This window comes from Puma concolor, chromosome B3 (genome assembly GCF_028749965.1).
Source record: "Puma concolor isolate L17-30 chromosome B3, mPumCon1.1.hap2, whole genome shotgun sequence".
In the NCBI taxonomy this organism is placed as follows: Eukaryota; Metazoa; Chordata; class Mammalia; order Carnivora; family Felidae; genus Puma; species Puma concolor.
Genome location: NC_141672.1, coordinates 76,871,414 through 76,896,309, shown reverse-complemented (window position 1 = coordinate 76,896,309; position 24,896 = coordinate 76,871,414). Strand labels below are relative to the sequence as shown.

Below are 24,896 nucleotides of genomic sequence, written 5' to 3'. Positions count from 1 at the left end.
TTCCTCCCCAGGTGTGCAAATGGGGCAGCCGGCGCCAGTTTGGAGAAAGCCCGGCAGTTAGAGATTGGATCTTTGTCCATCCTGGTCTGTGGTTCTTCACTTGTCCAGATACTGTCCTACACTTCCCCAGCCTGTCTTTCTCTTCCCTTTGTGTCTTCACAGAAGGGGATCCCTCCCACCCAAGCCTACGTTGCCCATTTTATCTCTCCCAATTCACAATCATGCATCTATGGCCCACCAGGCTGGCCCCGTGGCTCTAATTTCCTTTATAAAATTATAAAGATATGTAAGGCAGGCGTGCCTGGGTGGCTTAGTCAGTTAAGCATCCAACTCTTGATTTCAGCTCAGGTCATGATCTTACAGTCATGAGATTGAGCCCTGCATCTGCCAGTTTAGAGCCTGCTTGGGATTCTTTGTCTCTGTCCCTCCCTTGCCCATGTGCTTGCTCTTTCTGTCTCTCTCTCTCTCTCTCAAAATAAATATTAAAAAACATTAAATAAATAAACATTTATTATAAACATAAATAAACATTAAATAAACATTATAAACATAAATAAACATTAAAAAATTAATTAATTAAAAAAAAGAAATATACAGCAGTTACTAGTGATATAGCCTTCATGATAATAGTCACCTCTGGGGGAAGAAGGGAATAGGATGTGTGGGAACTTACAGAGGGTTCTTAGTGTATTAGTAATGTTCTGTTTCTTCAGCTAGTATGTATGTGTACACTTCATTATTCTTCAAACTATTTATTTCCTCATTTATATATGTGAGGTGTATATATTAACATTTTTATAATCATACATATATAATTTATGTTGTATGTATTACACATAACAGTTTTATTGGGATATAATTTACATGCCATAAAATTCACTCTTTCAAATTGTACAATTCAGTAATTTTTACTATATTGATAGTTTTGAATTCATACCCACTAATTTTAGAACATTTAATTACCCCAAAAAGAAACCCTTTATTGGGGCACCTGGGTGGCTCAGGCAGTTATGTCAGACTCTTGATTTCAGCTCAGATCATGGTCTCACAGTTCATGAATTCAAGCCCCACTTCAGGCTTTGCACTAACAGCACAGAGCCTGCTTGGAATTCTCTCTCTCCCTCTCTCCCTGCTCCTCCCCTGTGTGCTTGTGTACTCTCTCTCTTTCTCAAAATAAACTTAAAAAAAAAAGAAGCCCTGTCCTCATGTCCCCACAGCCTGCCTCTCATAATCACTCATCTGCTTTCAGTCTCTATCCATTTGCCTGGTCTGGACATTTTGTGTGGAAGGAATCATATAATATATTTTTTGTGTGTCTGGCTTCTTTCACTTAGCATAATGTTTCCAAAGTTCATCCATGTTATAGCATTTATCAATACCTCCATTCCTTTTTATTGCATAATAATATTTCATTTTATGGGCATACCACATTTGTTTATATATTCATAGGTTGATGGACATTTGGATTATTTTCACTTGGGGGCTGTTATGAATAATGCTGCTATGAACATTTGTGTACAAATTTTTGGGTGGACATGTTTTCATTTTTCTTATATACCCAGAAGTGGAATTGCTAGGTCATATGATAGCTCTATGTTTAACATTTTGAAGAATTGCCAGACTATTTTTAAAGCAGTTGTACCCTTTTATGTTCCTACCAACAATGTATGAAAGTTCCAATTTTTTCATATCCTCACTTGTTATTGAAGTGATCTCGTGTGTGTGTGTGTGTGTGTGTGTGTGTGTGTGTGTGTTTTAATGCTTATTTATTGATTTTGAGAGAGATAGAGACAGTGCAAGTAGGGGAGGGAGAGAATCCCAAGCAGGCTCCACACTGTCAGCACAGAGCCTGATGCAGGGCTTGATCTCAGGGACTGCAATATCATGACCTGAGCCCAAACCAAGAATCGGACACTTAGCCAACTGAGCCATCCAGGCACCCCTCTTAGGTTGTTTTTAAAAATTTATTCTTTTGTGGTTTTGATTTGTACTTCCCTAATGAATAATCACACTGAACATCTTTCATGTATTTATCATTCACTTGTTTAGCTTCTTTGGAAGAATGTGTCCTTAGATCCTTTATCCAATTTTTTAATGTTTGTTTATTTTTGAGAGAGAGAGAGAGAGAGAGAAAGAGAAAGAACAAACAAGCTGGCAGGGGTGGTGGGGGGCAGAGAGAGAGAGGGACAAACAGAATCCAAAGCAGGCTCCAGGCTCTGAGCTATCAGCACAGTGCCTGATGCAGGGCTTGAATTTGTGAACCTTGAGATCATGACATGAGCTGAAGTTAGATGCTCAACTGACTGAGCCCCCAGGCATCCCGATCCTTTGTCCATTTTAAAGTTGAGTTATATGTCTTTATATTGTTGGTTATAAGAGTTCTTTATGTATTTTGGATACTAACCTCTTACCAGATATGTGATCTGCAACTCTTTTTCCCATTCTGTAGGTTTCTTAACAGTGTCCTCCAAATCATGAAAGTTAATTTTGATGAAGTCCAGTTTATCTACTTTTTCACTTGTCACTTGTGCTTTTGGTTTCAGGTCTAACTTCATAGTGCTATTTAACACTGCCTAATCCAAGGTCACAAAGATTGACTTCTATGTTTTCTTGTAAGGATTTTATAGTTTTAGCTCTTACATTTAGGTCTGTATTTCATTTTGAGTTAACTTCTTATATGGTGTGAGATAAGGATCCAAATTCATTCTTTTACATGTGTCTCTCTAGTCGTCCAGCACCATTTGTGGGGAAAAAAACAATTCTTTCCCCATTGAATTTTCTGGGCACACTTGTTGGAAAGCAATTAACTGTAAATATAAGAGTTTACTTCTGGACTCTCAGTTTTATTCCATTAATCTACATATGTATCCTATGTCAGTATTGTGCTGTCTTTTTTTTTTTTTTTTAATTTTTTTTTTCAACGTTTTTATTTTATTTTTGGGACAGAGAGAGAGGGAGACACAGAATCGGAAACAGGCTCCAGGCTCTGAGCCATCAGCCCAGAGCCTGACGCGGGGCTCGAACTCCCAGACCGCGAGATCGTGACCTGGCTGAAGTCGGACGCTTAACCGACTACGCCACCCAGGCGCCCCTGTCTTTTTTTTTTTTAATGTTTGTTTATTTTGAGAGAGTGACAGAGTGCAAATGGGGAAGGGGCAGAGAGAGAGGGAGACAGAGAATTCAAAGCAGGCTCCAGGCTGTGAGCTGTCAGCACAGAGTCCAATGCAGGGCTTGAATTCACGAACCATGAGATCACGACCTGAGCCTAAGTCAGATGCTTAACTGACTGAGCCACCCAGGTGCCCCTGTGCTGTCTTGATTCTTATAGCTTTGTAGTAAGTTTTGAAATCAGGATGTGCAACTTTGTTCTTTTTCAAGGTTATTTTAGCTATTCTGTATTCCTTGAATTTCCATATGAACTTTAGGATCAGCTCGTCAATGTCTGGGGGGAAAAAAACCAACTGGGATTTTGATAGGGACTGCATTAATTTGTACATGAATTGTGGAAATATTGCCATCTTATCAATATTAGGTCTTTAAATCCATGAACATGGGATATCTTCCTAATTATTTAAACATTTTTAATTCCTTTAAATGATGTTTTATATATTTCAGTGTACAAATTTTATACCTCTTTGTTACATTTATTCCCATTTATTTTTTATGCTATTGTAAATTGATTTGTTATCTTAATTTAGTCTTCAGATTGTTTAGTAGATAGGAATATCATTAATCTTGTGCATTGATCCTACACCTGAAAACTTTACTCACCTCGTATATTACTTCTAGTAGTTTTTTTTTTTAAGTTTATTTATTTTGAGAGACAGAGAGAGTGCACATATGAGCAGAGGAGGGGCAGAGAGCGAGGAAGGGAAAGAGAGAGAGAATTCCAAGCAGGCTCCACACTGTGAGTTCAGAGCCCAAGGCAGGGCTCAATCTCACAAACTGTGAGATCATGACCTGAGCCAAAATCCAGAATTGGAGGCTCATTCAACTGAGCCACCCAGGTGCCCATCTAATAACTTTTTTTTTTTTTAGTGGATTCATTAGGATTTTCTATATACATCATCATGTTATCTGTTAATACAGATAGTTTCACTTTGTCTTTTCTAATTTGGGTGTATTTTCTTTTTCATGCCTAATTTCCATGGATAGAACCTCCAGTAAAATGTTAAATATAAGTGGCAAGAATGGACATCCTTGTCATATTCCTGATCTCAGTGGGAGAGCTTTAGATCTGTTAAGGATGATTTTAGCCCTGAGTCTTTTGTAGATGGCCCTTATCAGGTTGAGGAAGTTTCTTTCTATTAGTAGTTGATTGAATGTTTTTATCATGAAAGGATGTTGGATTTGTCAATTTTTTTTCTGTGACCATTGATATGATGTCGTTTTGTCTTTTAGTATATTAATATGGCATATTACATTGATTTTTCATATTTTAAACCAAGCTGTATTCCTGGGATAAATTCCTTTTGGTATGATTAACAGCCACTTTTTGTTTTTTAATGTTTTATTTATTTTTGAAAGAGAGAGAGCACAAGTCGGGGAGGGGCTGGGAGAGGGGTGAACAGAGCATCTGAATTGGGCTCCATGCTGACAGCAATGAGCCCGATGTGGGACTCAAACTCAGACACCATGAGATCATGACCTGAGCCACATGTTTAACCCAGGTGCCTCTGGTTAAAAGCCTTTTTATGTGTTGCTTGATTCAGTTTGATATTTTTTTTTCAACGTTTTATTTTTTTATTTTTTTATTTTTGGGACAGAGAGAGACAGAGCATGAACGGGGGAGGGGCAGAGAGAGAGGGAGACACAGAATCGGAAACAGGCTCCGGGCTCCGAGCCATCAGCCCAGAGCCTGAAGCGGGGCTCGAACTCAGGGACCGCGAGATCGTGACCTGGCTGAAGTCAGACGCTTAACCGACTGCGCCACCCAGGCGCCCCGAGTTTGATATTTTTTTGTTGAGAATTTTGTGTCTGTGGTTATAAGAGATACTGATCTATGTTTTCTTTCTTGTGATGTCTTTGGTTTCGAACTCATGTAATAAGTTGGGAAGTGTTGCTTGTTCTATTTTTTGGAAGGCTTTGTGAAGGATTGATGTTAACTCTTCTTTAAATATTTGGTAGAATTCATCAGTGAAGTCATGTGGGCTTGAGATTTTCTTGGTGTAATGTTTTTTATTAAAAATTCAGTCTCATATGTCTGTTCAGGTTTTCTGTTTCCTCTTGAGTCAATTTTAGTAATTTGTGTCTTTCTAGGAAACTGTCCTCTGCACCTGTGTTGACATACAATTGTTTGTAGTATTCCCATATAGTTCTTTTTATTCTTTAAGTTGGTATGATGTCACTTTGTTCATTCCTGATTTTAGCAATTTGAGTCTTCTCTGTTTAATCTTGGTCAGTCTAGCTAAAGTTTTGTTAACTTTGTTTATCTCTCCAAGAACCAATATTTGTTTTATTAATTTTCACTATTTTTCTGCTTCTTGTTTGATTTATTCTTGCTCTACTCTTTGTTTTTTCCTTCCTTCTGCTTGCTTTGGGTTTAGCTTCTTCTTTTTCTAATTTCTCAAGGTTTGATTTGAGATCTTCTTTTTGAATGCAGACATTTACAGCTATAAATTTCCCCATTAGCTCTGTGTTTAACTACATCCAATAAATTTTGGGTTGTGTTTTCATTTGTGTAAGACATTAGCAATAAAACATGTTCAATTAAAAAAAAAAAAAAGGAGGACCTAGTCAAGCCAGGAGGTAACAAAGCTACATAATGTCTAGAGCTTGTTCAGTTACTGATGCTAAATGGATCATAATATTTTAATAAGGGAAAAATCTATTTGTTCATAATTCTCTTTAGCAGTGCACAACTGGGGATTTTGTGCTTCTCAAACCTTTATTCCATGAACTGAAATGCGAACTGACTGAGATAATTTTCAAAGTCAGAAAAGTCATAGTATTAGTGACTGAAAACCCTGCGTAAGAATTAACCACCTAGAGAGTCTAGTCAATTTTGAGGCCATCCACATGACCAAAGAGCCAAAATAACTTAATGTTTATTCAGAAGAAGGTGCCAGAATGAAGGATTTACATAATGATTTTGTAGAAAAAGAAACTTTTATAGGTTTTATTACAAACTGTGTCCAATTTTATTCCTGTTATTTATGTAATAGTTAAAAGTAAATGAAGTAAAGTGCTTATTATAAATGCAGATGTTCATAAAGGCTTATGGTCATGTTAAAAATTGTCTTCCTTGGGGGCTCCTGGGTGGCTCAGTGAACTAAGTGTCCTACTCTTGTTTTCGGCTCAGGTCATGATCCCAGTGTCATGGGATTGAGCTCCACATTGGGCTCTGTGCTGACAGTGTAGAGCCTGCTTGGGATTCTCTCTCTCCCTCTCTTCCCCTCTCTTGCTCACACACTCTCTCTCTCAAAACAAATAAACATTAAAAATTTTTTTTTCTTCCTAGTGACCATACTTTCTTTCCTATTAAGCTAAGTGGCCTAGCAATCAGCTGCATTATTTTGTAAGTTGATTGGTTTGGAAGTTATATCTATTTTATTCCCCCCCATTCTAAGCAATATTGAATTTATTTTAGATAATTTGGGAGAAAAGAAACTTTTTAAAAAAATTTTTAATGTTTATTTCTGAGAGAGAGAGAGCGTGCACAAGCAGGGGAGGGGTAGAGCGAGAAAGGAGACACAGAATCCAAAGCAGGCCCAAGGCTCTGAGCTGTCAGAACAGAGCCCAACGTGGGTCTTGAACTCACAAACCGTGAGATCATAACCTGAGCTAAAGTCGGACACTCAACTGACTGAGCCACCCAGGTGCCCTGAGAAACTTTTTAATTGAAGTATAGTTGACACACAATGTCACATTAGTTTTAGGTGTACAGCATAGTGATTCATGATCTCTTTACTTACACTATCTATGCTCATTACAAGTGTAGCTACCATCTGTCACTATTCAACACCATTGACTGTATTCCCTATGTTGTACCTTTCATCCCTGTGACTTATTCATTCCATAACTCCCACTCTCCTTCCTCCATTTTGCCCATCCTTCTACCCCTTCCGCTCTGGCAACCACCAGTTGGTTCTCTGTATTTATGGGTTTGTTACTGCTTTTTTTTTTTTTTTTGATTGCACATATAAGTAAAATCATATTGTATTTGTCTTTACCTGACTTATGTCATTAATAATACCTTCTAGGCCCATCCAAGTTGTTACAAATGGCAAGATCTTATTTTTATGGCTGAGTAATATTCCAACGTATATATCATATCTTTTTTTTTTAAATGTTTATTTCTTTTTGAGAGAGAGACGGAGACAACGACAGAGCACAAGACAGGGAGGGGCAGAGAGAGAAAGAGACACAGAATCCAAAGAGCTATCAGCACAGAGCCCCGACGTGGGGCCTGAACTCATGAACCACAAGATCATGACCTGAGCTGAAGTTGGACAGTCAACTGACTGAGCCACCCAGGCACCCCTATATACATACCACATCTCCTTTATCCATTCATCTGTCTTGGGTTGTTTCTTTATTATTATTATTTTTAATTTTAGAGCTAGGAAAAGGGGCAGAGGGAGAGAGAGAAAGAATGCTCGGTGTGCTCCACGCTCAGCACAGAGCCCAATGTGGGGCTCAATTCCATGACCCTGGGATCATGACCTGAGCCAAAATCAAGAGTTGGACACTTAACCGACTGAGCTACCCAGGCTCCCTGCATTGTTCCCATATCTTGGCTATTCTAAATAATGCTGAAGTAAACATAAGAAGTGCATATATCTTTTAAAACTAGTGTTTTTGTTTTTTATGGTAAATATCCAGTAGCTGAATTACTGGATCATATGGTAATTCTATTTTTAATTTTTTGAGATAACTCCATACTGTTTTCCACAGTGTCTACATCAATTTGTGTTCCCACCAACGTTGCATGAGGGTTCCTTTTTCTCCACATCCATACCAACACTTGATATTTCTTGTCTTTTTGATACTAGCCATTCTGACAGATACAAGGTGATATATCTCATTGTGGTTTTAATTTGCATTTCCCTGATTATTAGTGATGTTGAATATCTTTTCATGTCACCCAGATCTTAGTTTTTGGTTTGTTTGTTTGTTTGTTTTTAAGTAATCTCTACACCCAATGTGGGGCTTGAACTCAAGACCCAGGATCAAGAGTCACATGTTCTACCAACTGAGACAGCCAGGTCCCCCTGATAGGTTTTTTTGTGAGTTTGTCTTTTTTTTTTTTAAGTTGGCTCCATGCCGAACATTGGGCCTGAACTCACACCCTGAGATCAAGAAGTGCTCCCATGAAGATATTTTATTTTTTTTAATTTTTAAAAAATGTTTTTATTTATTTATTTATTTTTATTTTAAAAATTTTTAACGTTTATTTTTTTATTTTTATTTATTTATTTAATAAATTATGTTTTATTTATTTTTGAGACAGAGAGAGACAGAGCATGAGCAGGGGAGGGGCAGAGACAGAGGGAGACACAGAATCGGAAGCAGGCTCCAGGCTCCGAGCTGTCAGCACAGAGCCCGACACGAGGCTCGAACTCACAGACCGTGAGATCATGACCTGAGCGGAAGTCGGACGCTTAACCGACTGAGCCACCCAGGCGCCCCTAACATTTATTTATTTTTGAGACAGAGAGAGACAGAGCATGAATGGGGGAGGGGCAGAGAGAGAGGGAGACACAGAATCGGAAGCAGGATCCAGGCTCTGAGCCATCAGCCCAGAGCCTGATGCGGGGCTTGAACTCATGGACCATGAGATCATTACCTGAGCTGAAGTCTGACGCTTAACCGACTGAGCCATCCAGGCGCCCCCAAAAATGTTTTTATTTATTTTTGAGACAGACAGAGCATGAGCAGGGGAGGAGCAGAGAGAGAGAGGGAGACACAGAATCCAAAGCAGGCTCCAGGCTCCGAGCTGTCAACACAGAGCCTGATGCGGGGCTCGAACTCAGACTGTGATAACATGACCTGAGCTGAAGTCAGACACTTAACCGACTGAACCACCCAGGTGCCCCCCATGAAGATATTTTAAAAGGACACCAGAACCAGCTGGAAGGGCTCACACTGGCTGAATCTGGGACAGTTTGAGCGTGAAGATGAATAATGATAGGGATGCCTGGGTGGCTCAGTCAGTTAAGCCTCCAACTCTTGATTTTGGCTCAGGTCATGATCTCATAGTCACGAGATCAAGCTCCGCACTGGGCTCCACACGCTGGGCATAAAGCCTCCTTGGGATTCTCTCTCTCTCTCTCTCTCTCTCTCTCTCTTTTTCTCTGTCCCTCCCCTGCTTGTATGCTCTCTCTCTAAAAAGAAATAAAAATTAGAGGTGCCTGGGTGGCTCAGTTGGTTGACCATCCTACTTCAGTTCAGGTCATGATCTCATGGTTCGTGAATTCAAACCCCGTGCCGGGCTCTGTGCTGACAGCTCAGACTCTGGAGCCTGCTTCAGATTCTGTGTCTCCCTCTTTCTCTGCCCCTCTCCTGCTCATGCTCTGTCTCTCTCAAAAATAAATAAACATTAAAAATAATTTTTAATAAAAAAATAATAAATTTGGGGGAAAAGTGTATGGTATCAATGGATTATAACCCATTGACTAAAATAGGAATCCATGAAAGTGTATAAATATGTTATAATTGTATAACATGAGATTGTATAACACGTATAATCCATGAGGTTATATAAATATGTATATAAATATGTTAAGTAATAAACAAATTTATTGAAGAGAGATCTTTCCCTTACAGTACAATTCCAACTAATAAATGTAGGAGTAATGGAATGAGAATTATTCTATGGCTATGTCCTTGTTTTTAGGAAATATACAATAACATGTTAAAAGTAATGGGACAGAGGTGTCTGGGTGGCTCAGTTGATTAAGTGTCCCACTCTTGGTTTTGGCTCAGGTCATGATCTTACAATTTAGTAGTTAAAGGCTTGCATTGGGCTCTGTACTAACAGCATGGAGCCTGCTTGGGATTCTGTCTTCCCCCTCTCTCTGCCCCTCCCCTGCTCACACTGTCTCTGTCTCTGTCAAAAATAAATAAACTTAAAAAAAAAAAGTAATGGACATGATGTGTACAACTTACTTTCAAGTGGTTCCAAGAAATAATAAAGAAATATGTAATATTATATATTGTGAGATATGCATATTTGGAGAACAATTTGGCAGATTTTTAAAAAGTTAAATATACACCTATCTTATGACCCAGCTATTTCATTCCTACATATTTGCCCAAGAGAAATTAAAAAATGTCTATATAAAGACTTATAGATATATTTTCATAGCTGCTCTATTTGTAATAGCCAAAACCTGGAAATAATTCAAATGTCCACCAAATGGATAAATTATGGTGTATCTGTACAGTGAAATACTACCAGCAACCAAAAGGAACTATTGATATAAGAAACACCATGAATGAATCTCAAAATAATTATACTGAGTGAAAAAGGTCAAAACAGCCCCCCAAAAACTAAAAAATAAAATGGGTACATAATGGATGATTTGATCTATATCAAATTCTAAAGAATTGAATCTATAGTGACATAAAACATATCAGTGGTTTCCTGGGAACTAAAGTAGAATTGGGGTTAGGATGGAGTAGAGAGGAATGGGTCACAAAGGGGCCAAGGAAACTTGGCTATCATGGATATGTTTGTTATCTTAACTGTGAAGGCTTCACAGTTCTAACACATGTCAAAATTGACCAAATTTTACACTTTAAATATATTCAACATATTACATGCTAACTATACTTTAATAAACCTGTTTTTTAAAAAACTTATCTTTTCCAAAGGATAGACCAGAGAGGGGGTAGTGGTGGCTGAGGTGGTTCTGAGACTGAAGTTCTGAGCGCTCTCTTTTAGAGAAAGAGCTATATTTTGAGTGCTGGAGTTTTAGGTTCTTTCCCATGCAATCAAGAGCTGAGTCTGGGCCAGTGAACATTAACACACTGAAAAGTGTGCTCTAGTTTCCTCTGCTTAGAACAAGCAGATGCTGTATTTCAAGGAGGCAACTTTGGGAACGGTTTCTCCAGACCACAAAAACAAATTAGATGACTCTTTGGTAATCAAGAAAGGTTTCTATCCATTTCCTTAGTAAGGGTTTGAAGATGGTTGTGGGCACAGTCTTTGTCTATGTCCAAATTATCTAGTAAGTAGAAAAAATAGAAGAGTAAATTAAAAAAAAAAAAATTAAGTAGACTGACAGCCCAATTTGATGTTTTTATAAAGAGAATGTACTTTCTAGACAGGAGATTGAGTCATACCTTGTGCTGAAACAATACGGAATGATATTCCATATCCAGGAATGCTATGGAATGATAAAGAGATTCATTAGCACACATTTCATATACTTCCTGAATTTCCTTTCAAACACACGACTCAGATAGATTGAAGCCCTCTAGACAAAATGTGATGAGAGACCTGATGGATTAAAAAAAATTACATGTAAAAATAATCTCTCTTGGGGCGCCTGGGTGGCGCAGTCGGTTAAGCGTCCGACTTCAGCCAGGTCACGATCTCACGGTCCGTGAGTTCGAGCCCCGCGTCAGGCTCTGGGCTGATGGCTCGGAGCCTGGAGCCTGTTTCCGATTCTGTGTCTCCCTCTCTCTCTGCCCCTCCCCCGTTCATGCTCTGTCTCTGTCTGTCCCATAAATAAATAAAAACGTTGAAAAAAAATTAAAAAGAAAAATCTCTCTTTACCCTTTTCTGGGACTTTAGGTAAGAATATAAAAACTCAACCACCCCTGAGCAGAATGGGCCGGGAAGAATTGGAGGACAGCTTGTTTCGTCTTCGTGAAGAGCACATGTTGGTGAAGGAGCTTTATTGGAAGCAACAGGATGAGATCAAAAGGTACCTTGTGTTCTCCTTAAGCTGGGGAACAAAGGGGAACAGGGGCAAGTCAGAGAAGGAGGTTTTTATTTGCAAAACAAAACCAAAAATCGTATTGATCATTTCCTGTATCAGGCATGTTAGAAGTGCTTTATGTATATTAACTAACTTATTATAAATGCAATTAACTTATTTAATACTATGAGGGAGGAGGTACTATTAAGAGGAAAAGAAAACATAAAAAGGTTAAGTAACTTGCCTAAAGTCACAACTAGTGAGTAACTGTGCTAAAAAGCCCTTAACTCCGAAATATACCATGTACAGTAACCTTAAGTTATTGCCTTTCAAAAGGGTATCTCTTGGGATGAGACCTGGAGAGGAATCTGAGATGGAGTGTGGATAGATTAACAGATGGGAAGAATAGAAGTTCTGAAAGTTCAGAGTTTATCTCTAGGACATATTTTAAAGATATTGGTGTCAATGCCTTCCAGCCAAAGACTAGCAGGAACACACCTATAGTTGAGCAAGTTGGGTTTATTATTCACTGCAGCTAGAGAAATGCACACCATAGATGATACAGTCATTTCAGTAAGAATGTGTTAGAAAAAAATCTATTACAGGATTTGAGCTTCAGTTGGGTGATTTGTGGGAGGGTCCAAGGGTAACAGGAGTTTGCTCCAGATGTGATACCGTTAGAAAGCAGGGACAACTCCGCATTTGGATATTATCTGCAGGGAAGGTAGACTAGAGTGAAGCTAAAGCTGTAATTGGTTAGAATAGCACTCACTTATTAACCAGGAAAGGAGAATGTTTGGTATTTTGTGTGCAGCACAGTGACCTTGTGTTTGTGTTTAGATGAAATTATACAGTGGCCTTGTTCAGTATCACTCTATCATGGTCTCAGTGGCCTTGTCTGATGTTGGTGTTGTGTGCGATTGTGTCCAACAGGATAATAACATGACCTAGCTGTGAACAACAGGCCAGCTTCACACAACACCGGGAACTAGTTAGGTTAGACCTACTCCCCAATGTCAAGAGCATCTTTTTGCTTTCTCACTGGTAATCCCCAGGAGTGGTTCAAAGCTTCATGTAGAATCTACAGGATACAGGCTTCCATTGTATGCCAACACTCTTCAGAGTGAGAGATTCTTTTATATTGCAGAGAACTTGAGAATCTGGTGAAAGCAGAAGATTGCATAGGCCAAAAAATACTGCTTCTTGGTTGATAACCAAAAAGTACTTGAGATTATAGATATTAAGTGGCTAAAAATTAGATTCCATCACCCTTGGCTTTGGGCAATTTACCCGGCTGTTTCATGACTTGATTTCTTTATCTGGATATGATATGTAATAATAATAATAATAATAATAATAATAATAATAATAATAATAGCTAACTTCTACAGTGCTCACAATGCACAGCACTGTTCATTTTCTTTAAAAAAATTTTTTTAATGTTTTATTTATTTTTGAGATAGAGACAGTGTGAGTGGGGTAGGAGCAGGGAGAGAGGGAGACAGAATCTGAAACAGGCTGGGCTCAAACTCACAAAGGGTGAGATCATGACCTGAATTGAAACCAAGAGTCAGACACTTAACTGACTGAGCCACCCAGGCACCCCTGCACAGCACTGTTCTAAACACTTTACATATATTTATTTAATTCACTTCTCCTAACAATCTAATGAGGCAGGTGCTATTTTTATCTTTATTCATAGATGAGGAAACTGACCACAAAAGGTTAATGACGTGCCCAAAGCCACATAGTATGTCAGAACTGGCAGGCAGGGGGACCACAGAATTGGATGATAAGGGTTGAAAGCGTGATTTTAGGTCAAGATGACAGATAGTGTGGGGCATCTGACTGACTCAGTCTGTGGAGCATGAGACTCTTGATCTCAGGATTGTGAGTTCGAGCCCCACGTTGGGTGTAGAGATTAATTTAAAAAAAAGATGACAGTGATTGACTGTCCACCATAGGTAAGTCTCAACATATACTAGGGGCTATAGGGGTGTATACTAGAGGCTGTAGGAGAGTAATCCTTAAAGTTGGGTACATATACGGGGGTGTGCAGACAAGCGGGATGGGAGAAGTAAATATTAAAATTTATGCTTATATTTAATTACCAATTCTTTAAAAATTAGTATTTTTGTTTATGTTGTAACATAATCACAATTTATTAGGACAGAAGCCAATGTATATTATTTAAAAGTAAATATATAAATAAATACATTAACGAACCCCCCCCTTTTTTATTGCAATAGAATGGACAAAGATGGATACCACAACCTCCCTGTCCTCAAAAACTTACAGTGTATTGGGGATAGAAAATTACTTTTTTAAAGTATCGGTAATGGACCACAGTAGATAAATTTATATCACAGATCAGTTCATGATGATTTGCCACCAAATGAACTGTAGAAATAATAACTCACAGAATTGGAAAGGCCCCTTCCACCGGCTCTACTTTTGCCCTTAGGATGAGGACAGCGTTGCGTCGGCTGACGGCTTCTGGCCGGGACCTGAGGGCAGAGGTGGTGGAAGCCCAACAGCCTGCACCCCGGCGGCGGAAGGCGGGGTGGCGACAAACCCCCACTAAGCACCAGCGCCCCCTGCTGCATGGGCTGCAGCTGCAGTTCCAGCGCGTCGGCCCCTCAGCTCCCCGCCGCAGCCAGCCTCGGGTCCACGCGGGACACAGACAGCTCCGCACGGCCGGTGGGCCAGTTCCCGAGAAACTCAAGAGAGGTAAGGTTCAGGACCAAGTTTCCAACAGGGCTGAAATACTGGGAAGGACTGATTTGGCAGCCACATTTTCCTCCTTACTGCTTTATTCCACCTGCTCTTTTTCCCAGTAGTTTCTACCTTCCTAAAATCTTTTTTCTCCTGGTGAGATGTCAGGTTCACAATTCTCAGTTCACCATGAAGTACCGGAGAGGAGAGAAGCAGACAAGGGAAACAGGAATTCTGCTGACCAAGTTATGCAGGGGGCCTAGAAAGTATTTTAGAATTATCCTTGATGATAAGTGATTTTAGGACAGGTCCCTCTACGGGAACTATGGGACCCTGGACTAATGCTGTGCGTCTAAAACTGGGATTATTCGCTTTTTTTGGAAAGTGGACGCCTTTGAGCCCATGATCAAACCGAGGCCTCCTCCCAAGAAAAATACACATATACATAATCAAAACTTTGCAGGGGCACCTGGAAATTCTGAAGTCCAAGCTTAGAAATCAGGCTGTAAGTGAGAAGTTGCGATTTCTTTTCTTCCTGTATTCCAAATGGCTAAGAGTCTATGGCTGCTAGGAAACCCAACATTGAATTAAATAAAATTTTTTTGTGTAAATTTCCTTCACCTAGCCTCCTCATCCCTGATTTAGGTCCATAGGAATTTGTTGTCTTTAGTTAAGTCTAAGTTTAAGTTCAGTTTGACTTCAGCATTATTGAGTATGAGTTATATACCCAGCATCAGAGGTAAAGATGCATTAGAGTTTTAGACACATAGTCCCTTTCTTCTTCGCAGCTTTCTTCTTCCCATTTATACTCACTTACTTGACAGTCTGTAGTCCCGCTCATTTATTAAGTCTGTATTTGCATATCTATGCAAGAGTAAAGACTGAGAGGGATGCCTGTGGTAGCTCAGGCGGTTAAGCAATTCTTGATTTCGGCTCAGGTCACAATCTCATGGTTTGGTGAGTTCAACCCCCAAGTTGGACTCTGTGCTGACAAGCGTGGAACCTGCTTAGTTTTCTCTCTCTCTCTCTCTCTCTCTCTCTCTCTCTCTGTGTGTGTGTGTGTGTGTGTGTGTGTGTGTGTGTGTGTGTGTCTGTCTCCCTCCCTCCCAGCTCTCTCTTTCTCTCTCAAAAATGAATAAATTAAAAAAAAAGAATTGAGGAAAAAGAAAAAAGAGTAAAGACTGAGACCCCTCCCCTGAGATCAGCAGTTATTATAAGGATTTCCCCCCAGGTCTCAAAGCTCCCTACTTTTAGCCCTTAGTGTTCTGGAGAAATCTATTGCAGAGTCTGCATCTTCTGTCTAAACTTCCAGAGCCCAGTGACAGGCTGAGCTACACAGCCCCTCCTACATTCAAGGAACACGTGACAAATGAAAAGATCAGAAGTGAAATATCCAGTGAATCCAGTGAACTGTAAGTTCTTACTCCTTTATCCTGCACTGTTACTCCTTCAGCTTTAATTGGAAATACATTATTTAGGGAACAAGTGAATGTTGGCATTTTGAAATCTTTCCAGCATAATCAGAGAAGCTGAAAGTCAACTCTAGGTCAAATTCCAACTTCATTGCTTAAAAGATGGGAAATCAGCATCTGTCTGTCTTTGAAAAAAAAGGCAAATAAAGGCCTTTTCCTTAATTGAAGGTATTCTGTCTCCTTCCCTTTATATTTTTCTCCCTTAGGTCATAATTAATTTATACTTCTGTTTGACACTTGAAAGCTATATTTTGTAAGATTAACCATCACACATACCAAAATTACTAACTCCTCTAACTTCTTTTCATACATGTGAGAACTCAGTTCTAAATGCCTAGAACAGCAATTTCTATGTCTTCTTTTTGTGTTTAATGTCCCTAATTCTAGCAGTATAATTTCTTTCAGCAAAGTCATAATTATGACTAAACTCATTGGTCTGTGCATGCCTTAACAGTGCTCATATTGTGACCAGCAATACGATGCTGTTGGAAGAACCACCCAAGTCTCCTGAGAAAATGTGGTCCAAAGATGAAGATTTTGAACAGAGAAGGTCTTTGGGGTGTGCTCAGAAGGCCACAGAGCTTCGGTAAGAGTGCAGCATTCCATGCCTCAAACCATATGAACTGGAAAAGTAAGAGATTCTTACTGGTATCTTTCCTCTGTCTCAGAGGAAAGGAGAATGCCTGGGGTTAAATTCAGTCTGAGAAATAGACCTGGATTCCTGTGTGGGTTAAGAAATGGATTAACCTAAAGAGAATGTTTATGTAAATTAGAAGATTTGCTGCTTCACTTCACAGAAGGAACACTGTTTCATCCTCGTCACAGATGGGAGTTCTCAGCTCTCACTGTGCATCAGTCTTTGGAGAACTTTATTTGATTTGATTTATTTATTTTTGAGAGTGAGAGAGGGAGGCAGGGAGAGAGAATGATTCGGGGAGGGGCAGAGAGAGAAGGAGAGAGAGAGAATCCCAAGCAAGCTTGGCACTGTCAGTCTAGAGCCTGATGTGGGGCTCGAATTCACGAACTGTGAGATCATGACTTGAGCTGCAATCAAGAGTTGGTTGCCTAACTGACTGAACAACCCAGGTGCCCCTGGAGAACTTTTTTTTAAAAGTAGACTTTATTTTTTTAGATTTATGAGTTTTAGATTTATAGCAAAATTGAGCAGAAAGTACAGAGATTTCCCATATATCCCTCATTTCCCGCCCCCACAGCCTCCCACACTATCAGTCTCCCATACCAGAGTGGTATTTTTGTGACCATGGATGAACCCGCACTGATATATCATTATCACCCAGAGTCCATAGTTTACCTTAGGGTTCACTCTGGGTGTTGCACATTCTATGGGTTTGGACAAATGTATAATGACATGTATCTACCAGTACAGTATTATACAGAATAGATTCACTGCCCTAAACATCCTCTGTGCTCTCTGCCTGTGCATCCCTCCCTTCCCCCTCACCCCCGGCACCGTTGATCTTTCCACTGTTTTTCTGACTTTGTCTTTGGCCAGAATGTCATATAGTTGGAATCTTACACTATGTAGTCTTTTCAGATTGGCTTCTTTCACTTAGCAGTATGCATTTAGGTCTCCTGCATGTCTTTTCATGGCTTGATAGCTCATTTCTTTTAGCACTGAATAATATTCCATTGTCTGGATGTACCACAGTTTATTTATCCATTCACCTACTGAAGGACATCTTGGTTGCTTCCAAATTTGGGCAATTATGAATGAAATTGCTATAAACATCCATGTTCAAACATAGTTTTCAACTGGAGATGTTTTAAAACCACAGAAGTCGGAGGGTGGTGTCTGGGGGGGTCTGAGTTGGTTAAGCATCCCGCTTTAGCTCAGGTCATGATCTCACGGCTTGTAAGCTCGAGCCCTATATCAGGCTCTGTGCTGTCAGTGCAGAGCACACTTGAGATCCTTTGTTTCCCTCTCTCTCTCCCCCACTCACTCTCTCAAAAATAAAAATCTAAAAAAACAAATAAATAAAACCATGGAAGCCTGAAGAGGAGGTGAGTGAGGGATGGGCTAAATAGGCGATGGGTGTTAAGGATGGTACTTGTTGTGATGAGCACTGGATGTTGTATGTAAGTGATGAATCACTGAATTCTACACCAGAAACCAATATTACACTGCATGTTAACTAACTGGAATTTGAATAAAAATTTGGAGGAAAAAAAAAAGAAATGTTCTAACCAAAAAAAGACAATATTGATTAAGAAAACAAAAAATAATATATGAAATAATACAATATGGAACATACCACATAAAAATAAATAGGTAAATAAGTTATATAAAAGAAAAAACGTGTGTATCTTATAATTTATTTCATGTAAACAGATTCTGAAAATTAAAAAATAGATAAAACCCTACAGAAGTCTGGGCCCTATACCAGAGGTTCCCTTTCAATTATGTGGGAGTGGAGTTCATGCAGTATAATTATAAAGATTTCTCCAGATGATTCTAATAAGCATTTGGGACTGGGAATCCCTGAGATAGAGTCTAATGAGCCCAAATCCTCCTCAATACCTTTCAAATAATAAAGAAAATATGATCTCCTAGGTTCAGAAATAATAATCTTCCCTTGTGTTCTCCATATCCATACCTTTCCAGTTTCTCAAAGGAAACAAGACTCAGATTCAGTTGGACTTTGCAAAGTTTATGGGAAGCTGTAAGCACCATAATTTTCAAAATAGCTATTATGTTTTCTCAGAACACAGAGTCTTAAGGTTGGTAGTCTCTCTCTCTCAAATCTCAGCTGGTGTGAAAGGGAAATGGGAGAAAAGAGGTTATTTATTGGGGTATACATTTGCTTCCTACTTCTGCTATGTTGTGGGCAAGATAAAAAGGCAAGAGGAAGAGGAAGATGTTCTTGGTGCAGTGTTGGGGGAAAGGTGTTTAACTGTCCATTCACAGAGAGAATGTTTCAGCACTGTCTTCTTTGTCCAGAGCTTCCATTAAGGAGAATATAGAGCTGATTCGTCTTAAGAAGCTTCTACATGAAAGGAATACCTCGTTGGTAGCAACAAAAGCACAATTAACAGAAGTTCAAGAGGTGAGCTTCCAGGGCAAGTTAGCGTGGGATGGTCTGTGGTACCTTAAATCATAGAACCCTGGGATCCTTGGCTGTTTGAGAAGCCCTGGGTCCAATCAGGCATCCAGGTCCAACTGAAACTGTCTGTTGCCAGGTTGGGGGGAAAAGAGCCAGTTAGAATTATTTTCTCCATTATACACATGGAAGACCACAACTGAGAGAAAGTAAATTACTCATCTCAAAACTTATAGGGGATATTCAAATCCACACCTTGCAATTCGGAGTCTATTCTCTTTCCAATATTCACATTATCTCTCTATTAGGAAGAAAGCTCAAGCCCTGCCTTCTAAGGTAGAATTAAATGGGGTTAACTTGTGCTCAGGGTTAAGTTCCCAGCCAGTGGCCACAATGATAATGTAATTAAGTTGGGAAGCCAAGAGCAGTCACAGGGGAAGGGAAGGAGACTAGTCTTTACTAAGCACTCTGTATGTGCTAGACTCAGTCCCAGAGTTTAAGCCTGAGAACAACCCTCAATGTAAGAACATTTAATGGATGGGGGAACTGAGCCTCAAAAAAGTTAAGTAACTTGCTCAAGTCATAAAAATAGTAAGGGGCAGAGCAGACTTTCAGTCTGGGTTTATCTGACACCAAGGCTCATGGTCTTTTCTCATTACCACACAATAGAAACTCATATCTGAATGGTGGAAATAGGGCATCAAGGGTCTAAGTGATAGATTAGCACCATTCTTTTATTGGATAAATATTTATTGAGTGCCAGGAACTGTGCAAAGCATTTGATACAAAGATTACAATGTAAGACAGCTCATGCCTTCAAGGAACTTACCAGAGAGAGAGAGAACAAGATGTAAACAAGTACAGCTATCTGCATACAGGGTATTGGGGACACAACAGAAAGTAGTCAGATCTACCAGAGAATGGGGTATGGGATCCAAAAAAGATTCATAACAGAGTATATTATTGAGCCAAATATTGGGATATTGAAAGTGAGTATGCAAGAGAGGGGAGGGTTTTCTAGAGGAGGAGAGGTGTAGGCCAAGGCATGGAGGTGAGAAACATCAGGGTCCAAATCATGGAGGCCTTATCAGGATTTTAGACTTAATCCCATTGACAGTGGAGAGCTGCAGAAAGGCTTTAAATAAGTTGATAACATGATCAATTTTCCCCAAAGAGATCACCTTGCTTTTGTTTTTAATGTTTGAACTTTTTTTGAAATACATTTTAGGGGCGCCTGGGTGGCGCAGTCGGTTAAGCGTCCGACTTCAGCCAGGTCACGATCTCGCGGTCCGGGAGTTCGAGCCCCGCGTCGGGCTCTGGGTTGATGGCTCGGAGCCTGGAGCCTGTTTCCGATTCTGTGTCTCCCTCTCTCTCTGCCCCTCCCCCGTTCATGCTCTGTCTCTCTCTGTCCCAAAAATAAATAAACGTTGAAAAAAAAAAGTTAAAAAAAAAAAGAAATACATTTTAATAAAGAAATAATACCTTAAAAACTATTATAAAGCAATAATTCTTAATTCTGGGTAGTAGAATTATAGGTGACTGATATGTTCTAGTATTTTTCTGAAATTTTCAACTTATCAAAAATTACAAAACTACAAGGAAGGATCATCTAGCAGTGGAGTGAATGATATAGGTTGGCTGGTATAAGTAAAGTGATCAGGTATGAAATGAGTTCAGTGGTACAAAGGAGATAGGATGAGGGTTCCCACCAAGACAGTGAGAGAGGCCCACGGAGAGAGGCCCACGGAGAATTGGCAACTTGCAGGAAATAGAAGAATGACATCATCACCAAAAGGGAGTGGTTGGAGGAAAAGGGGAAATAAAGATGACCCCTGGGTATCTAGTGTGGGCAAGAAGATGGTGGTGGTGTCATTCATCTAGGTTGGGTTCAGTTAGCACTGCCCTGGGTACTTCTGTTCTGATGGGGACAAAGGGATCTTTACGAGGTCAACCCCCCAACCTGTATTTTGGAGAGACCTATACATCTGCTTGTAGTCTTTTGATTTGGTTAATTTTGGTAGCACCTACAGAATATGGAAATATGAGATGGACGATAATTTAAAATTGTATGGGTAAATAGCAGTATTTGTAGGATTACATTTTTTTTCTATAACTCCATCTATTCCTCCATCACATTGAAGGAAAAAAGGAAGAAAGCCATTCTAAATACTTACCCATGTTAGTGGGAGGGGTGGAGATGGCCTAAAATGGTGAGTAATCTCCCACACTTTTTTAAAATGTAGGTTTTACAATTTGTTTTTCTCTAGCAGTTTACCTTTCTAGTCATCCTTTCTTATACATGTAGTAAAAAAAAATTGCATTCTCTTAATCCTTTAGCAGCAAAATATGGTGGTCAGTAGCTCAGACTCTGGAGTTAGACAAAATGATGTAAAGTTCTGCTTCGGCCTCTTGATAGCTATATGACTCTGAGCAAGTGACTTAGCTTTGGAGCTTTGGGTTTCTCATTTTTAAGGTTTAGGTAATAATGTCTACCTCTCAGATACGCTGTGAGAATTAAATGAGATACAATATATGTGAAGCAATTGTAATGATCATAAGATAATAGATCATGAAACACATAGTAACTGCTCAACCAACAATAGCTGTTGTAGTTAGTTTGGTTATTGTTTTTTTCTGTTTCTGAAACTGGGAAGAGAGCTTTCTGAAATATGCTGAGTAAGAGCACCTACTTTGAAAATAAATGTTTTTCTCAGATAATCTACCAAATGCAATACAATTGTGAATAAATGACCCTTCCTTAAAGAAATTGTATCATCTGTTATATTCACAGACTTCCTGGCAAGCTAAGGCAGGGGAAAAGTAGCAGCAATTAGTTTTAAAAAAAAAAGTACACAAACTGACTTGATTTGTGAGAATTTTTAAATATCTCTTAGGGGCACCTGGGTGGCTCAGTCAGTTGAGCATCCGACTTCGGCTCAGGTCATGATCTCATGGTTTGTGGATTCAGGCCCTGCATCAGGCTCTGTGCTGACATCTCAAAGCCTGGAGCCTGCTTCAGTTTCTGCGTCTCCCTCTCTCTCTCTGTCTCTCCCCCACTCACTCTCTGTCTCCTCTCTCTCAAAAAAAATAAAACATTAAAAAAATTCTCATATCTCTTAAACTAACCACTTAAACGTTTGTAGTACAGAGATAAATATGAAAACAAACATCAAGCTGATATGTGAGTAGAATAATATGTATTTCTTTCTTTCAGGCATATGAAGCTCTGCTCCAGAAGGTACTAAATAGATTCTTTGAATCTCTGTTTCTTAGTAGTAAAAGTAATAAAACCCAAAGAAATTTGTATTAATCTTCAAGTAATATGACACCAGAATTTAGCCAAGTAAATTAAAGTTATTATGACATATAATTTCTTTTTTTTTAATGTTTATTTATTTGGGTAGGGGGGCAGAGAGAGAATCTCACCCAGACTCTGAACTGTCAGCACAGAGCCCTATGTGGGACTTGAACTTTTCACAAACTGTGAGATCATGACCTGAGCCGAAATCAAGAGTCAGACGCTTAATTGACTGAGCCACCCAGGCACCCCTATGACATATCATTTATATTAAGACAAATGTACTATTACTATTGTCAGAAGATATTTATTGTGCCATTTTCATAAAACTGAAATACAAGATCTGAAATATTTAGAATAGTATTTTTCAGCCTATTGCTAAAGAGAATTATATAGCATCTGTTCAGAAATTCCTAAGTATTCCTCTAGCATGTATAAGGTGATGAAATATAGCAAACTTGTTGCATATCTTCTCTGAGTTCTTAAATGTTCAACCCCATTCATTCCTGTGAAAGGAGTAGAGATCAAGCTGGGTGAATGTCCATGATTAAGCGTAACTAAGACAGGGGTGCCTGGTGGCTCAGTCAGTTAAGCGTCCAACTCTTTTTTTTTTTTAATTTTTTTAACGTTTATTAATTTTTGACACAGAGAGAGAGAGAGAGAGAGAGAGAGAGAGAAAACATGAGTGGGGGAGGGGCAGAGAGAGGGAGACACAGAATCTGAAGCAGGCTCTAGGCTCTGAGCTGTCAGCACAGAGCCCGACGCAGGGCTTGAACTCACGGACCGTGAGATCATGACCTGAGCTGAAGTTGGGCGCTCAACCGACTGAGCCACCTAGGCGCCCCAAAAGTGTCCAACTCTTGATTTAGGCTCAGATCCAAATCCAAAATCCCAAAGCCTCCTTGGGACTTTGTCTCCCTCTTCCTCTGCTCCTTTCCCGCTTGCTATCTCTCCCTCAAAATAAATGAAAATAAACTTAAAAAGATACAGGTTCTCTAGTATTAAAAAAAGAGAGAGAGAGAGAGTTACTAAGGCAGAGTTCCCAGCACGAACACCCACAGCTGTTCGTTACCAGAAATGTCCACCAGAAAAATGCACGCTTAACTTCTAGAGTTAACATTGCTTGCTAGGTGCAAAGGGAAGAGTATATCACCATAAGAAGCATTCAAATAAATTGGAAATTGATATTCAAAGCCTGATAGGAACTTTTAAAGAAACATCTCTCCTAAGCTAAAATGGAATCATGTACCCAGAGGAAAAGAACACATTCTCTTCATTTTCTTATCCCTTAAGGTGTAAAGTTAGGTTATTGATTTGTGCTATTTACAGTTGTAAATTTCCCTCTGAGCACTGCTTCATGAATCTCATAAGTTGGGTATGTTGTACTTTTCCCCCGCTTATCTCAATGCATTTTCTAATGTCAGTACTTTATTTAATTTCTACATTTTGGTGAATTTTCCAGTTTTCCTTCTGTTGTTGAGATCTAGCTTAAATGTATTATTATTGGAGAATATACATTGTATAAATTCAGTCTTTAAAACATTTATTTTGGGGGCATGTGGGTTGTTTAGTTGGTTGGGCGTCTGGCTCTTGATTTTGACTCAGGTCATGATTTCACAGTTGGTGAGATTGAGCCCCACATCGGACTCTGTGCTGACAGCACAGAGCCTACTTGGGATTCTCTCTCTCCCCATCTCTGTGCCCCTCCCCTGCTCACACACTCTCTCTTTCAAAATAAATAAATAAACCTTAAAAAAAAAAAAGAAGCATTCAAATAGCTTAGAAAGTAAACGTAGCTGTGAAAGGTGGCACTTCACTTAGAACCAGGGTATAATTTGAACCTTGGGAAAATTAATGCTCCAATTAAGAATTATAGGTTCCTGGAGTGGAAAATCTTCACTAACAGGGAAATGATACTTCCTGAGAAATACTAGGGTGAAAAAGTCAATTTACAGTGCAAAGGGACCATGCTATTAACCAAAATCATTCTTCTTGACATCCACTGGGGAATGCTAGGGTTGCTGGTATCTCGAGACCATTTCTGCTGAGTGATATGACCATTCCCAAAGCAACTTTCCTGTTGCCCCAGAATCAGGGAATCCTGAGTGCAGCCCATGATGCCCTTCTCAAGCAAGTGAATGAGCTCAGGGCAGAACTGAAGGAGGAAAGCAAGAAGGCTGTGAGTCTGAAGAGCCAACTGGAAGATGTGTCCATCCTGCAGATAACACTGAAGGAGGTAAATAACAATAGTAATTGAAAGATAGCATCAATTGTAAGTTACATTTCAATTTCAGAGATGTTAAAAGTGCTTCTTAGCAACAATATGGCTGTTTATTTTTTTCAAATGAGTAAAATGAGGCTCCAAGTGATTAAATAATTTGCTCAAGATTATACCATTAGGGGGGAAACTTGGATTTATACTTGTGTCCTCTGAAGTTTTTGCTGTATTATAATGTTCCACTATTTCCTTAACAGTAGAAAT

General features: G+C 39.3%; 1 protein-coding gene across 10 annotated transcripts in view; it reads left to right on the top strand.

Annotated features, from left to right (window-relative positions):
• RPGRIP1 (RPGR interacting protein 1) overlaps nt 1–24,896 on the top strand; it is a 92,226-nt gene that overhangs the window by 16,363 nt on the left and 50,967 nt on the right. For 9 of the 10 annotated variants that reach the window (XM_086710200.1, XM_086710196.1, XM_086710193.1 and 6 more), the window contains exons 3-9: nt 11,744–11,876; nt 14,335–14,600; nt 15,898–15,997; nt 16,512–16,643; nt 19,017–19,122; nt 22,331–22,354; nt 24,504–24,650. In XM_086710200.1, coding sequence (XP_086566326.1) covers nt 11,744–11,876; nt 14,335–14,600; nt 15,898–15,997; nt 16,512–16,643; nt 19,017–19,122; nt 22,331–22,354; nt 24,504–24,650 — 908 coding nt within the window. The remainder of the gene's footprint in view (nt 1–11,743; nt 11,877–14,334; nt 14,601–15,897; nt 15,998–16,511; nt 16,644–19,016; nt 19,123–22,330; nt 22,355–24,503; nt 24,651–24,896) is intronic. The other variant, XM_086710192.1, reaches the window with a different exon arrangement.